This window comes from Petromyzon marinus, chromosome 8 (assembly GCF_048934315.1).
Source record: "Petromyzon marinus isolate PM22_M1 ecotype Great Lakes invasive population chromosome 8, UKy_Petmar_22M1.pri1.0, whole genome shotgun sequence".
NCBI lineage: Eukaryota > Metazoa > Chordata > Hyperoartia > Petromyzontiformes > Petromyzontidae > Petromyzon > Petromyzon marinus.
The window spans coordinates 10,116,774-10,133,907 of NC_133674.1; the positions used below are offsets into that span (position 1 = coordinate 10,116,774).

At 50.1% G+C, this 17,134-nt stretch overlaps 1 protein-coding gene across 7 annotated transcripts in view; it reads right to left on the reverse strand.

Moving 5' to 3' along the window:
* Window positions 1-4,570: 4,570 nt before the first annotated feature.
* LOC103091851 (paired box protein Pax-5) overlaps window positions 4,571-17,134 on the reverse strand; it is a 192,450-nt gene continuing 179,886 nt past the window's right edge. For all 7 annotated transcript variants that reach the window (XM_076065650.1, XM_032949694.2, XM_076065652.1 and 4 more), the window contains 2 exons: window positions 11,625-11,711; window positions 4,571-11,254 (listed from right to left, as the gene is read on the reverse strand). In XM_076065650.1, the coding sequence (XP_075921765.1) occupies window positions 11,187-11,254; window positions 11,625-11,711 (155 nt within the window). In that variant the 3' untranslated portion in view covers window positions 4,571-11,186. The remainder of the gene's footprint in view (window positions 11,255-11,624; window positions 11,712-17,134) is intronic.

Below are 17,134 nucleotides of genomic sequence, written 5' to 3' on the forward strand. Positions count from 1 at the left end.
GAGCATGGCCGTGTTTTTCTTTTCTTTTTTTGCTCGCGAGATGTGAGCGCAGTGGCCCCGAAAGCAGCTGAGTTTAGGGGTCGCTTGTCAGCAGTTAGGGGTTGTTTGCTACCGGTCACGAGCCATCGTGGGTGCTCTTCCTCCGCTACGCAGCAATTACCAACAGCGCAGTAAATGTTTTTGGTGGCGGGTCACGGAACATCGTGAGAGCGGCGCGGTAACGATGTTCAATATTTCATCGGGTGACCTATTTCTTTAATGCGACGCTTTTAAAATGCTGGGCGGTTGTTTCGTAGGGAGATCCCCCACAGGATTTAGGTGGGTGGGTGGGGGGGGGGGGAATAATCAGCGACCATTTGGGTCGCCACTGTGGCTGTGTTTACTTTTTGCGCTCTTCTCGCTTGTTCGCAAGTCAAGTGTAAAAGTAATAAAAAGTAAAAGTGTCTCCCAGCTCGCAGCAGCGTCCCTGGGCCGGCGATGGAAAACTCCACATGGCTGGAGCGGGGGATACGGGGAAATGATTTGTGGGCGCCACGGTGGCGAGATGTTAACTCCCTCGCCCGGTATACAGGAGGTCGTGGGTTCGATCCTGATCCTGACCCTGACGCCTGCTGTATATTTGCATGTTCTCCCCGTGGTCGCGTGGATTTTTCTCTGAGTCCTCTGTTTTTTTTTCACCTCCGCGTAGATTCATGCGCTTAGAGTATTTGGCTGCTATAAATTTACACGCGATAAGCCACTTCGTTGAGTGATAATTTGTGGCCAGTCGCTTCTGAAAAATAGCTACTATATAGCTCAGTGGGCCTTGCCTGGTAAAATAAAAAAAAATGTTTTTAAAAGTTTAAGTCACTCCGTCGCACGATTATGGCTGACTTTCCACAAAGTGGTGCTCAATTGATTGACCCCCAGAGAGAGAGTTGGTGATGATAACAGATTGAGTCTACTAACCCTAACAAGATTGGAATGTGAAATTTTCGAATCGTGGGTCGTGTACCCCCACCACACTGACACTTGAATATATTAAGGTGAAGTTTTTGTTACGTTACATTCCCGTTGGCTTAATTTTGATTCGCATTTTGGATGACGTTGTCTTTTAAAGACTCTTAGTTACATTTGGATGACGTCTTTTAAAGACTCTTAGTTCCATTTTGGATGACGTTGTCTTTTAAAGACTCTTAGTTACATTTGGATGACGTTGTCTTTTAAAGACTCTTAGTTACATTTGGATGACGTTGTCTTTTAAAGACTCTTAGTTACATTTGGATGACGTTGTATTTTAAAGACTCTTAGTTACATTTGGATGACGTTATCTTTTAAAGACTCTGAGTTACATTTGGATGACGTTGTCTTCTAAAGACTCTTAGTAACATTTGGATGACGTTGTCTTTTAAAGACTCTTAGTTACATTTGGATGACGTTGTCTTTTAAAGACTCTGAGTTACATTTGGATGACGTTGTCTTTTAAAGACTCTTAGTTACATTTGGATGACGTTTTCTTCTAAAGACTCTTAATTACATTTGGATGACATATTTGAAAGACTCTTAGTTGCATTTCGATGGCGTTGTCTTTTAAATACTCTTAGTTATATTTGGATGACGTCGTTTAATAACTCTTAGTTACATTTGGATGACATATTTGAAAGACTCTGAGTTGCATTTCGATGACGTTGTCTTTTAACGACTCTCAGTCACATTTGGATGACATATTTGAAAGAATCTTAGTTACATTTGGATGCTGCCGCGGTGCAATGGTCATCACGCTTGACCTGCAATCCAGCGGTTGTCGGTCTCTTTCAATCTGCCGACGCGGCAGTTGAAACAATGGGCAGCCTTTATTAACCCCCCCCCCCTCCTGCCTCTGTCCGCCCAGGAATATGAAGGTGTACGCCAGAGTGCATCTATGAGCAGGTCGCGCGCGATGGGGGTAATGTGTGGGCAGTCATCGTCTCTTCCAAGGCGTCTGGGCCAGCGTGGCGTGGGCCCACGATACCTTCCAGAGGGGGGCCTCTCTTCAGCGCCCTCCGGTCGAGCCCCTCCAGGCGGCAGTGGCGCGAGCACGCAATTGCAGGGCTCCGCCTTTACCACGCCGCATGCGTTTATTTTAAAACGGACTTTGTTTTACTCCTCCACGCCTGCCGCAGCGCACTTTGGCGCCGCGTTCATTGAGCGGAGACGCGGGAATCGACGTTTAAATAACTCGCCTTTACCCAGAGCGAATTAACGACAGCACGATGAGATTTACGCGGGCAGAGTTGTTTGGTGTCCTTTCCCCACCCCACTCCACGCACCTCCGATCGGCACGGTTGGCTACGTACGCTGCGACAGAAGTTCAGCGTGCATGCGTGCATACAACGGGCTCGACTTGCACGGCTCAGCGGGCGCAGTTTCAGTGTGACCAATAGCTCACTCTCTCTCTCTCTCTGTCCAGTGTGCACTTTGGATTGTGCCACGTGTTGGGTTGACGTCGGGATTCGGCGCCGAGACCGCACGCTGGACAGCCGGGGTGGCACGAGGGGGAAGACCCGCGCAGCAACTGAAAACCCACAAGCAAACGCGCTTTCTGCCATTTCCGTGGCTTCTGAAATGGATGTCACTTCACGTGGCTTTACGGACGCTTTTGGAGACAGCATACGATCGCACGCAGGTCGCGTGTGGTGGGGTAAAGTGTGGGCACGGCCTCCTCTTCCAACACGTCTGACTGGCGTGGAAGAGTAGGCCAAATAGTGTCAAGAGCAGTGTTCTTCACTAATTTCAAGACGGGGGAAGGGGAGAGGGGGCATTTTTCTCCGATAAGACATCATCAGTGTGAGGCCAGCCCCACCGCCTGCAAGTGTTGCTTTCGCTATTTGTGTCTTGTCGGGGGGCCACAGGTCAGGGTAGCGCACTAAAGGCCACCAATGAGGCCCGCCAGTGGCCCCTCGGTGGCCTTGCAATGAAGAACACCGCTCTCTGTAACACGCTCTTCCTGACGCATGTTTTTAAATGTGTAGAGGAAAACCAGATGACGCGAAGAAGAGTCCACGCCACCACGTGGAGAGAGAGACACGCAAACTCCAAATATACAGCAGACGTCAGGGTCGGGATCGAACCCACGACCTCCTGCATACCAGGCGAGGTAATTGACATCTCGCCGCCGTGGCCGCCCATATCGTTAACGTCTGAGTCGGGAAATCGAAGCGGCGACCTCTGCGTTGCAAATCCGGTGCGCTGATTTAAAAAAAAAAACATGCGTGCAGAGGCCCTTTCCGCCAGCAGCGGCGTGATCAGGTGCCATTGCAGGGCTGCACCTTGAGCCCGAATCGACCCTCTGTGTGCGGCGAGACCCCGACGGTTGGGCCGTGCCACACCGCCCGGGAGGTTTTGAGCGCCGCGTCGCGCCACGAGGAGGAGTCGAAGCCGCAAGTCTGCAAGCACCGTGGGCAAAACATCCCCGGCCGATTTTTTTAAGTGGAATTTATGGGCGCATGGGAGAGTGAGTCAACCAGACTTACTTGCAGGTGCGCTTAAAACACACACACGATCTAATTGGGTTGTAATTCTCGTAGCAAAGTGACGTCGGCTCGGGGGATAACGTGAAGATCTAATTTACTTGCCGGCGCCATTTCATTATCAACGTTTAGTCAATCATCGTCACGGATATACCTCGTCATTGATACTGTAGCTCGTGTTCGTCTTACTGATTACACTACTTGAGATAACGTCACCCCTTGCGTATTTTTCATTGCGATCCGATTATTTGTTTACTTTTGAGAGTGATTCATTTTGCAAGCGGGAGGTTGTGTGTTCAAATGCCGGTTATGTCTCCGATGTTGGTTAAAATGAGCACTGCCATTTGTGGAATGCTGTACCGTGGATGCCAGTAATCTGGTCAATACAATTGTTCACTTTCTTTGGATAAGACCAGCCCGGGGGGCCACATGTATGACAGCTGTGACTGACATGTGATTGACGTGCGCGTGCCACGCAGGAAACCGTGCTTTAACAGGCACCCACAGGAGCAAGTGAGAACGGTCTCATCTATTTTATTTTATTGTAAAATAGTTCGTCTTTTACCAGGTGAGGCCGACTGAACTATATAGCTCTTTTTTTCTCAAACGGATAGCTCAACGAAGTGGCTCATCATGTGGAAATTGCACAGCAGCCAAATACTCTAAACGCGTGATGCTGATTCTAAGTGGTGAGGGGAAAACCGGAGCACGGGGAGAAAAAGACACGCGACCGCGGGGAGAACATGACAAACTCCAAATAAACAGCAGCAGGCGTCAGGGTCCGGATCGAACCCAAGACCTCCTGTACACCAGGCGAGGTAGTTAACATCCCACCAACGTGGCGCCTTAATCATCATCCAGGGCCGCTCGTAGGAGCGATAAGTACAGTAATGTTCGCGAGCACCCTTTAAGGGTGCAATGTGACGCTCTGCTCTTTGTGAGGGTTCCACAAACCCATTTCTTTCTCCCGTGACACAGTTAAAAAAAAAACATATTGAGCACATTTTTTAAATTAAAAAATAAAGTTAAAAAAAAAATCCAGAAACGTTCGCCAAGATACACATGAATGACAAGAAGGCTCGTTTAATTTAGAAAACGGAGGGGATTTATTCATTTAACATTTGCAAAAAATTTTTGTAACACATCAATGCAGTCACTACAATGAACGGTTCGAAAATGACAAGCACACGGAATCGGTTTGGCAAGACTTCAGCCCGGGCCAGATTCCAGACAGGTCTTGCGCGTAACAGAGATAGTTTTTTTTTTAGGGAGCGGGGGAGTGGGAGACAGACGGGGGGCCCGAGGGGTAGGCGTTTTTTTTATTTGAACGCAATGTGTCACCGTCGCTGTACAACCCATGCACCCCCCCCACCCACCCACCGCGATTGAAGCAGCAACGCACCCGCTCACAACCCCCTCGGTCGACACCCGGCAGGAGACGCCGCGAACCTTGCGGTCTGCTTGAAGGCGTCCGCTTGAAGGCGGCCGTCGGGGTCAGTGTCGGCTCTGCGTCACTCGTTGAAGCAAACATTTTGTGTGTGTGTGTGTGCGTCTGTCTCAGTTGTTCAGGACGTGAGAACAAAAAAAAAACAACGGTGATCGCGCAACATCGAGCGCGTGGAGACAAATAAATAAATAAGGAGAGCGGGTCCTGGGTGCGATGCCCGGGTTGCTCTCCGTGGTGCTAGATATTGCCTTCCCGTGGATGCACGGGGAATCCGTGCGAATCACTGGCAGGAATTTACACGCGATTGTGGCGAGAGAGAGGGGGGGGGGTATTTTTCTTTTATTCACAAATGATTACAAAACTTATTAACATTACATGCAATGTCAGAGTCAATTGGATTTGATCGCTACGCTCCGTCAATGTTCCCGTTCCCTTCTCCCTTCCTCTTTGTTTCCCAAATGCAAAAAAAAATCAGGGCTACGTCTGACGCAAGCCACATCTCACAGACCAGATAATCACGCGTGAGGTCTGGTTGGAGGAACAGCTCGCAAAGTCCGGTTCAAAACAACAACAAAAAAGTGCACACATCTCCGCGTGCGTGCTTTTGTCTGTGTGTGTGTGCGCGCGTGATAACAGTATGGGGAGCGGTAGTGTAGCGGTTAGTGCGCTGCGCTACGAACCCGGCGACCCGAGTTCGATACCCGCTCACGGCCAACACCCAGTGACGATTATCTGAACCGGTTCTGGGCCTCCCCGAGGTAAACTCAGCCTCAAATGAGTACTTGGTGTGGTGTGTAAACATCGTCACTGGGGAGACAAAGGCGGCCGGGCTTGGTGCTGGCCACCCACCCTCTCGTGTGCCGTGCCTTCCTTCATAGGTGCTCGCTAACAGCACTTGCCCCAAGTCTGTTAAGGCTATGCAGGGGGATCTTTGTGATAAAAGTCACCACCTTCCATGGATAAAATCTGCCGCCGGATAAATTTCCAATGTACAAACGTGGACTGCGTATGACGGTCGACGGGTGGACTGACGGGTGAAGCTTGGGTGGACTTCATTTCCGCAGGTCAACTCCACCACCCACTCACAGGGGCATGAGCTTTATACATTTATAACATAAAACACTGTTATAGACAGAAACACACAAGATCCTAAAACATGTAAACTCACAGGTCGACAAGATTAAATGCCATGCTTTTTGCTCGCTCAGTTGCCATATAAACAACTAATTTCAACAGTACATCACAACAGTATTCCTCTTCAACGGAGGCTCGGTGAGATCCGCAGGGTTCGTATATTTACACCAGTGCCTGACTTCACGCACTAGAAGCAGATGACAACATCGTAGTGGTCCGGGAATTGGGGTCAGTGGGGAGGGCAGACCTTCCTAACACAATATTAAATACAAACCAGCCATTCTTCATTATTGCAATGCTGTTAAATAACGAAACTAAATAAAAACGTACAATTGACTTTCTAGTAATGCACATAGGTTTTTACACGCAATGTACAAATCGGAAATAAGCTCTGCGGCCATTTACATTTGCATTCTTGATAATACTGCCAAGTTATTTGCATATCATAGCAAAAAACAAAAACAATTGTACACAAACACAACCGGCTCTTTGGCAACTGTGACATTTCCGTGTTTGCAGCACATTTCGGTTGCGCCGGTAAATCGCTCAGCGGTGAAGTGGGACCCAACTGGTGCGCTTGACAGCGGCCTGTTCTGAAATGTACGCTCGCGAACCGCGCCACCACCCCCCCTCCCCCCCCCCCCTCTTGCCGTGTACAGAAAGACGATTGTGTTCCCCCGTCGCTGAGGCGGTGGTGGAAGTGTTTGTGCCAGCCTCTCAAAGGGGGCGCGGCGGTGGCGAGGAGATGTTAACTCCCTACGCCTGGTACACTGGAGGTTTGAGGGCTCGATTACCCAACCCTTGACGCCTGCTGCTGCTGCTCTTGTATATTTGGAGTTTGCGGTGTCTCTCTCTTTCTCTCTCCCTGTGGTCTCGTGGATTTTTCTCCGGTTCCTCCGGTTCCTCCGGTTCCCCCCCCCCCCCCTCCACATTTAGAATCCGCATCACGCGTTTAGAGTATTTGGCTGCTTTAAATGTCCACGTGATTAGCCGCTTGGTTGTGCTATCATTTGCGGCCAAGTCGCTTCTGAAAACGAACTATATAGCTCAGTGGGCCTTACACCTGGTAAAATAAAATAAAAATGTGTTTAGTTTTAAGGACTGGGCCTCTCTCACGTGGTCAAGAAAAATGAATGTTTGGCCCACGGGCGCTGTGGTTGGAGGGCCTCTGTCTCCACTGGAAGGGTTGCACATTAAGATTATTGTTGGCGGGTCGGCCTAGCCCATCATCTCTTCAGAGTCGATAAAATACCTACCACGTAGCACTTGAAGAGTGGTTTGTTCTATGGATAGACTGGCCACTGCCATGAGAATGTGTAATGTGGGGTTAGGGCCACAGGTTTAGAAGACTATTTGTGTTTGAACAGGGAATTAGCCCAAGTGAGTGAAAACCCCACGTGACTTTACACAGAATGGGGGAACAGTATTGAAACTCATGAAACATGACGTCGGCTTACTTTTCAAAACTAAATCGGTGTCTGATTATTGATTACTCGAGGGTTCTCAAGTAACGTGATGCAGTTTCTAATGTCAAATGACGACGTAACTTTTTTTTTCCCGCACGATATTTTTTTTTGGTATATTGATTTGACCTCCCAAACGCCAGCGCTGCCGTGCTGTGACTGCAGGCTGTGTTTCGCCATGATATTGTTTGTCTTTGTAACGTTCTGACGCCCAACCCCTATCGGACATTTGTGGTAAAAAAGGGCTCCACAGCTAATCGCATTCCTCCAGTATAAATAAACATTCAGATTCTGATGATCTGTGTGCGCTGGCGCTGCCGTCCTCACATCAACCCGAGCTGCTGACTCCCTTCCGTTGACTCTCTTTACTTGTCGCAGAAAATATGTTCACATTTTGAAAATGACAGTCATCGTAAAACGTAAGCAAACCCGCACGTGCTGTGATAGAGGTAATCCTATTACACGCTGAAAGTGGAGTACACTTTGGGATTTCCGGCACCTGCCTTTGGTAATCAGATTACGGTAAAGCACCGTTACGTGGAACGCGTTACTCCACAGCGCCGCTTACAAAAGTTAACGACGGCGGTTTTGCGAATCGCGCAATCGAATTACGGGCGCCGGGGTTTTGTTCAATTAAAGGGAAGCTCCTAAGTTTGTGAGCAGTGACTCGGGCGCCCGCGAAGTAAATCCACTTTAAGTTATCGCGCTTACATCTGGCCCGCTGCCGGTGTTTTAGACGTCACTGGGGGGGGAAACAAACGGAGAGATTGACCAGAAAGCGGCCGCGTTTGGGCCGCTCGTGAGTAAAATTGTGCCGACACACAGTGTGAAGTGTTTTAACCGTCCCTGTCCAAACTGCACCTCCGCCTAATGGTGGCTGGGGCTGGAGCTGCAAAACCCATTATGAAAATGTCGTGTGGAGTAAGATTTATACCGGCGGTCCCCGGCAGAAACACTCCTAGGGGATGGCGAGAGTGGGGCCATTACTGCCTCATTTACCCGAAAAACTCATTTATCTTTACTCGGGGAGAGAGTGCGAGGGGGTGGCGGAGTGGGGAGACGGGAGAACGGGGGAAGGGAGAGCGGGAGGCGGGGGGGGGAGCGAAGGGAGACACAGCCTGGGAGCCGTGAGGGTGATTTGTCTAAAAAGCTATTAAGTCCTTGTCATGTCAATTTCAATCATGGCGGGGTGTGGACGGATCTCGGGGCACTCCCTTTGTAGAGTGCGCAGTCGCTGTGGAGCGGGAAGCGCATTTACATGTCCCTCGATTGCCTGTCGAGCATTGCTGCCAATAAATAATACGTGACAAAATGTTTCCGGTGCGCTCCTTGGCCTCCTTCTAACGCTAGGTACGCATTGCCGAGTGTCAAAGCCGCGAAATAATACATGTTTTTTTCTTTTTTCTCTCTCAGATTTTCCTCTCTCTCTCTCTCCCCCTCCCCCTCGCTCGCTCGCTCGTCACTCGGCTCTTTATCTCTCCTCGCTGCGTCTCCCCTAACGAAGCGCGGAGCGACGTTTTCCAACGGCCTCTGGCGCGTAGTGCAAAAAAAAAGTAACTGAAAAATATGTTTTGTTTCGCAACAACCTTTTCCACCGAAGTTGCTGTCCACTGCGATCGAGTCGGAGGCCTGTTTTTGGGTGCCTGCCGTGCGGCGTCGGGAGTCCTCGTTTTAAATTTGGTGTTCATTTATTGAAGGGTGAAAATGTTCCACACTTCAGCGATGTAATGTTTAAAAAAAACGATGAAAATAATTTTTGTTCACAAGAGAAGCAAAAAAAAAAGTTGTCATTTAAGAAAACACAGCCAGCAACACTAGTTATATACGACAGACCATGTGCTTTCTAATTTAATTAACTACAACTTTCAATTAGCAACATTATTTATTTTTATTTGAATACCTTTCAAATTGAATGGAAACAAATTAGCAGTATATATTACATAAAACATGTTTGCCAGGTTTCACTTAAAATTCAACTTCGCTGATTAAAAACTCGGCTCATTGAATGAACCGTAATTGCCAATTAATTTCAACTTCACTGCCAATTAAAACAATTTGGCCTCATAGCGTGCAGTTCCATCAGCGTACCACAGTAGACGGAGCACCGAGGTCATAAACAGTTACTGACCAAACAATTTAATTATGGACATTCGTTGGGGAATCCGCTCTATTTAACTCTCGAGTGGACAAGACGATAATCAGCTCACGCGGTTCCGCGATGCATTATTTAGGCCGTTACACGAACCGCGTTTACACAGCAACTAAAGAGGGTACCAAAAAAAAATTGGAAGGGGCCATTTAAAAAGGGTGGGGATGTTTCGGGGGGTTAATATAATTGTGTTTAAATTCAACTCGAGCGAATGTGCTCTTTCCCGTAATGAATCTGTCACGGGTGAAGCCAGCGCCACTTTCATCGATGACGCTGGGGGACTGTTTTCGAAGCGCGAGAGAACTGCGGGACGGTTGGCGTTGGTGGGCAGCCGTTGCATCGCTCCAGTTCCTTCATGACTCCGTCATTCGCAACGACTGCCTGATTGAGTCCAAAAATGCAGCGAGTTGGGTTTTGGTAACGATTACAGGTTTCATATTCTTGGTTCTTTCGGTAAAGTCACGTAGAAGGAAAACAATAGGATAATAAAAATATGAACATTTTTATTGTTTTCTAAAACAATTTTATTGTTTTATATTTTTATTGTTTCCCTTCTACGTGACTTTACCGAAGGAACCAAGAATATTAATCCCTGCAGTCACGAAAGCTTTAAATCAAAATTTGATTACAGGTTTATTTTTTTTCCTTCCCCACTTCTGGTTTGAACGTAGATTCGTTTCCTTCACGTGTAGCTGCTGACAGTTGTGGGGGGGAGGGGGGGTGTGCCGGAGGGAGGTCAAAGTTCATCTCGAAAAGTTTATTTTCCACTGGTAGCCAGCGAACTGAATCGGAGTTGAGTCGCGTGGGTTCGTGAAGATGTGACGACGTACCGCCTGCTTAACTTCTGCGGATCTGCGATGACGTCTCGGTTTCCAACAATTTTGGCGACAGTGGTGTTCGGGGACAACCTTGGGGAAGAGGGCAGTCTGTTCGTTGTTTGCTGCTGCTGCTGCTGCTGTTGTTGCTGCTGCTACTTCTGTTGCTCTGTTTACCCTCCCCTGTCGACCACGCTGACATAACGCGGAAGGGAGGCTGGCGCGCGTTGACGCACGTGTTCCCTTGCTCACTGACCCCGATGACAACAGCCCGACCAAAGAAGACCCGACGCTTCACGTCAGTTTCAAATACAGCTTCTCAAAGGTCACATCAGACTTGTGGCCCAGGGAACAAAAGAAAGAAAAAAAAAAACATAAAGAAGAGAAACTTTCAATGCTGCTCACAACCGTAGGCGAGCCTCCTCCGGTCTTGAAAGGCCTCCCTGGAGGCCGACATTGCAGCCGGGGCCGCATTCAAAGATAATTAACGCGTGGGCTTTAACGAGCTGAGCTTTAGCGTTACTCGTCTCGATGGTCTTGAGTTCCGAGTCAAAAAGCTGCGAGGCGTGTCCTGAGGGCCTGCTCGTTGAAAAAGGCCTCCTGGCTCGCCTGGTTGGCGCCGTCTTGCTCGGGAGTGGCGCGATCCCAGGGCGTGAGCCTGCAGGCAGGCCTGGGCCATCGCCGTGGCAGCTAGTGGCGGTCGTAGCCCGTGGCGGTGGTAGGGCCCCGGGCTGTGGCACTGTAATAATACGGGGAGCCTGCAGGTTGTGAGGAGAGAGAAGGCCACGGATTAGCAATGTTTCATAATGGCTGCAATGTACTTCATTATGGCTACAATGATTTATGCTTCAACTATAACCAATCGTATCTTATCAGCCCTTTGTCAATCGACTGCCGTGTCAGCCATGGGGGTTGTTTGACCATACCTCACCACTGGTTCGTGAATGGAGGACCCAGGACGGGATCAGATATCACTCGCTACTGATTCGAGTCATGGCTGCGAAACTAAGGACCCATGTAAAATCGCATTTGAGTCCCCATTCGAAGAATCTATCATCTCTATTCCCTTGTATATCGAGTGTGTGTATCTATATGTCTGTGTGTCTGTGTGTGTTGCGTTGTACTCACTGAGCAGACCCGGGTTGGTGAATCGCCAGGCGTCATTGTAGGCCGTGTACTGTGGGTGGGAGTACGGATTCCCGGGGAACTCGCTCCCTGTTGGGACACATGACATGAACGCACAGAGAAAAAGGTCACCCCGCGTCATAGTCTTCTCGTACCGTTGGGGCAAGGGCTGCTGGCAAGCACCTATGAAGTCTGGAACCATGCATGGGCATGTGGTGTGGCCGGAAACACGCTCGGAACCACGCTGATGATTACACTCCCCGCCAGGTACTCATTGAAGATTGAGTCAACCTGAGGGAAACCCAGGACCGGTTTATAAAACCTACCACCGATGTTGGTCATGTGCAGGAATCAAACTCGGGTTGCCGCGTTCGAAGCGCGGTGCCCTAACCACCGTGCTACCGCTCCCCATGCACGCGGCACATTGACGTAAACAGCAGGCACAGCGAATGAAACACAAACACGGCGTGCACACTACAGATGGTGCGCAATCTGTATCTACAAACTGACGCACACGCACGGGCGCACACAAACGGTTGCACACACACACGGGCTCACACACACACGGGCGCACACACACACACACACACGCACGGGCGCACACACACACGCACGGGCGCACACACACGGGCGCACACACACACACACACGCACGGGCGCACACACACACGGGCGCACACAGACACACACTCGCACGGGCGCGTGGTGATCGGCCTTCACCACCCTGACGCTCCGCAATCGCCACACTCGCAGGGGTGCCGGAGGCTACGCTCCGGCAGCTCGCGGTCGACGACGGTGTTTGGTGATGACGCGAGATCTACGTGTCCGCGTGCCCCGCTACATAAGAGGAGAAGGTAAAGGTGCAGGCCTGCAATTTCCATTTCACACCACTGCTGGCCATAAGGACCTCCACTGGAGGGATCTCCAGAGAGTCTCTCCAGACAGGGTAATTTGGCCTACTCTTCCACACTGGCCACACATCTTTTACGGGGCGGGAGTACCCACGCTTTGTCCCATCATACGCACACGCTGGCGCCCTGCCAATCGAATAACTGCCCGTCGTTTAAACTGCCGTGCCGGGAGATCGAATCGAACCGGCGACCTCTGGATAAGCAAATCCAGCGTGCCGAGCGTGTCACCGCTGTGGCAGGGTAGTCACCCAAAAAAATGTGTTGTCGTTATTTTGTTTTATACCGTTTAATAGGCTGGGGTGAATCTTTGTTTTTGTGTCGTGTGCTGGGAATGCAAATCACGTCACCCCGTGAATTTAACAAACATACGGTGAGAAGGTGACCCCCGGTGCACTTTGTATAAATACAAAAAAGACCCTGAACCTAACGTAATTGTTTTAATTAAAGTATCACCGCTCCCGCATAATTGATGCATGTGACAGTCACTCTGATTAGCGGGGTAAGTGATTCGTCATCGTGAACGCGTTCGGCACCGGTCATCCGCGGGACACAACAAACACACCACCGCCACGCAGACCGTCATGGCTGGTGCTGTTAGCGAGCGACTATTAGGGCCAGCATAGCTCGCAAGGCACAAGGCGTGGTGTGGCCTGCACCACTCGTCCCTGTCTGCCTCTCCGTCCCCAGAGATAGGAACACGACAGTTATTCGTGTTTGGCCGAATTCACCAAGGTGAGGCCCAGCTCCGATTGAGATACCATTGGAATTGCACCGTGTGTGCGGTTCGCAAAGGTTCTCCTGTAGCCCAATATAAATGGACTAATAGTATGACATTAATCACTCCCTACAATCCGATTCATTCACAAATGTTTTCTTGCGCTTATTGTGAACGTATAAACTACGGTGGTATGAATCCATAGCATCTCCAGCGGTGTGTGTGACAATCAGAAATAACCGATTCCCGCACACACTGCGACTCATGTATCCGTGAGTGTAGGGAGAGCTTTTTAATCAACGAATTTGTGAATGTTTAAGTCCCTGATAACGTGTACTCGCACAACCCCAGACATTACAATTTACCTACAAATTGTGTTTCGTCAAAACGCAGCAATGCAACGCTGTCTCGTTCAAACGATAACCATCTCAATAGCAGCCGTGATGTTTGAAGTCGTACATCAAAAAATAAAAATAATAATATCTTGTATTTGGGATTGGAAGTTTAAACATTTTGAATGCATATTAAGCGACGAAAACGACGTATTTACATTTAAAAGCGACACGCAGATTTTCGCTCCCTGCTGCGAGTGATTTATTACACATCTCAATTGAAAGATGTCTCCGCGAGATTTGGCCGGCAGGGAAAGGAAGGAAAAAAAATTGCACAGCGGCAGCAAAGGGGGAAATTTCCCACAATTCAGGCGTCATTTGCACATCACTTGCTCTCATTTGTACCTAATGTAATGCGACACCATCACGCGTTTCTGAATATATACACGAGCTATAATTACGCCCTGCTCTGACATTCACTTATTCACTTGTCCACTCGAAGCAGTACCTCTCTAGATTAGGGGCAGCCACTGGTAACCCAATCTCTGACAGGCCTGTCTCCCCACACTGATGTGGCAATTATGAGAATGCTCATCAAGTAGAAATACCAGGGTCTAAAACAATAAAGGTCCAGTGTTGAAACTCTCTGGCAGCCTTAATTTGTCCGATCAAAGGCAACTTGCGCCGGTTGCAATGCTCTATTTATTAGGAGGGGGCGGGGGGGGGGGGCTTGAAAGACCGCAATTGTCTTGTCTGCTCACGAACGCGGCGGCTGTGATTTCCGCCGTGGCCGGCGTATGGTCACAAATGCCCTCTTAGCGCGACGCGCGCTTCAACCGGAGCGGCCGGGCGACGCATTCGCCTCGCCGCACACGGGCAACAAAAAGGTGTTGTTGGCTCAGGGCAAAATTTGGATGGGAGGCAAAACAAAAATACAATCGTGGAATGCCACGATCCTTTTTGCCTGTTAGGCGGCAAGAAGTCGAGTGTGGCCTCCTGTACGCTGCCTTGCATCGAGACAGTGGCACCAGCTGTATATTAGCCATTTAAAGTGATTTTGTAATGGAAGTCAACATGCTTGACCTCGGCAAATGTAAAATGTGCGTATTCAAAACATCGCTGCAAATGTTTAAGTGCGGTGGGCAGATCCGGGCCTTTGTCGCCTTGGCGAGCCGTCGCGCTGCCGGTACGTTCTCAAAAAAAACGTCGGATAAAAATGTGAAGCTTGCCGACACCTGAGTGGGGCCTCCTCTGTGACGTCGAGTGATCTCTTGTTGTGTTTCACGAGGTGGCCAGGGAAGGGCAGCACGGCAACGGAGCCTTGGGTCGACGCGGGCGGCGCTTTGAGTGCAACTCTCGGCTCGTATGCGTGGATTTCCTCAAAGCCAAACATCACTCACTCCTGAACGAGAGTCTTAAAACTCGGCGAGGCATTCCTGGATTCACAAGCGGCATTGTGTTTTTTTGCCAAACGTTTCTGTGGTATTTAATACAATGGATGCTACGGCTCAGTGACACCAGGAAACGCTGAACTAATGGCTACTCGCGTCCGTAATTGACGCCACCTTTATAATTACGTGACCCCTTGGCAAAACAGATTTCTACGCAATCCGTCAGCGTCCCGTGAGGTCGGAATGAAAGTGTCCACAGAAAAAGCCAATCACGGCGCGGAGAGAAAAGGGACCAAATTTTTATTATGCAACATTTTCGGCACTTAATAGCGTGTGATGATCCATCTTAAAATCCTAAACGGCCACATCCATCCCGAGCAAAACAACTCGGGGCCTAATCTCGCTCATCTGGCCTGATCAGTCTTACGAGGGCGGGCTCCTCTCCTCGCTGTCAGCTGTTTTAATTGGACGGCCAAATAAAAATAACCTCGCCACCAATTCGTTAACCTTCCGAGCCGCACGTCCCCCGTGCTTTCTCTCCCTCCGCTGCTGCTCAGCAAAAACAAAACCACAAAGGAAGGGCCCATCAGGTTGGAGTCTTACATCCTTCCCATAGGGGCAATAGCCATACTTCAGCCTGACACAGCTTGTTTACCATAAACAAACAGCCAGACACAATTATCCCCTGGCTCCAACAGCACGGCACAGAATGCGCCGCGCGCAGCAGCGCCGCCACTATTACGGCCGCCCCCCTGCCGAGGACAAGGATGGGGCTTGTTTGTCAACCTGCGTAGGATCAGGCTAATTCTGAACAGCAGCAGCAGCAGCAGCGGTGGTGTAAAAATATATACACACACACACAGACACCTCCGCACAGAAAGTTTGAAACAACTTGCGATGGTGTCTCTGTCCGATTGGTGATAAATTTCACGGAGGCTTCTGGCAACTGCGGCACATTCCTGGTGGATACCGCAAAGGGAAGTCGGTCTCGCACGCGTATCACCGATCGGGGACACGCAGGGCAACGTGGCTCTCGCTCGCTGGTGCCACCCACACCTTGCCAATGCTTCCTTCCTTCTACCAGAAAGATCTCACAAGGGCTGCACAGTCGACACCCAATTTCCAGGACCTATTCCTACGGCTTCATCCCACGCTACTTTGGTTTGATGGATTTCCATGTTACGCGCTCGCTATGTCCTTCAAGCATCGCTCTAACAGTCGTCTCCCTGGTCGCTGACCTATGGGTGCCACTCCGACGCCTGTCTCGGTAGCCTGCCCCCCTCCACCCATCACACGCTTGCCGTCTTGGCCGTGTCGCCATCGAAAAGGGGCTTCTCAGCTTAATGGGCCTCAGCAAAATAAACTGACTGGCAACCTCGTCCTCCTGATTATATTCGCCACACTCTCCTGCCACGTTTTATTCCAAGCATCTAAGTTGCGTAACCTATCCTGCCATGCCATTTCAAATATCTTCTGCATGCACCCATAGTTTAAAAAAACAAAAGCTTCTGTTGTGGCTGCTTTATTAAAGTGGCAGCTCTATGTCAAAAGACAAAGATTCCCCTATAGACTTTAACGGAATGTTAGGGCAAGTGCTGTTAGCGAGCACCTATAAAGGCCAGCACAGCACACAAGGGGGCAGGCGGCCAACACCACGCCTGGTCACCTTTGTCTCCCCAGTGGCGATGTTTTACACACCGCACCAGGCACTCATTTGAAGCTGAGTGGACCTACGGAAGGCCCAGGACCGAATTGTCACTGGTGTCGGCCGTGAGCGGTAAACGAACCAGGGTCGCCCGTAAACGTGCACAGGTTGCATTCAGCGACACGTCCACCAAAATGCCACTGCGAAGCGGCCAGAGCCAGAACAAAGGAAGACCCAGCGACCTGGCCGATGGGTTATAATCATCACCTCCGCTGTTGCAGCTGCCAAGCACGGCCAGGTTAAACCGGGCCACTGGACCGCCGGGCACCTGCAGTGCGGGAGGGCTCCAGGAGGGCTGGTGGGGTTGAGCCACCGCATCGCTCGCCGGCCAAGCGGAGTTGAGATTTGCGGTGGGCCGGGCGAGCGACACCGCCCACTGCAGGTGCCACTCACGGGCCCCCCCCTCCCCCACCCCGGCGGCCCTGTGCCAACCACGGAGACCGTGGGAAGAACGTGGCC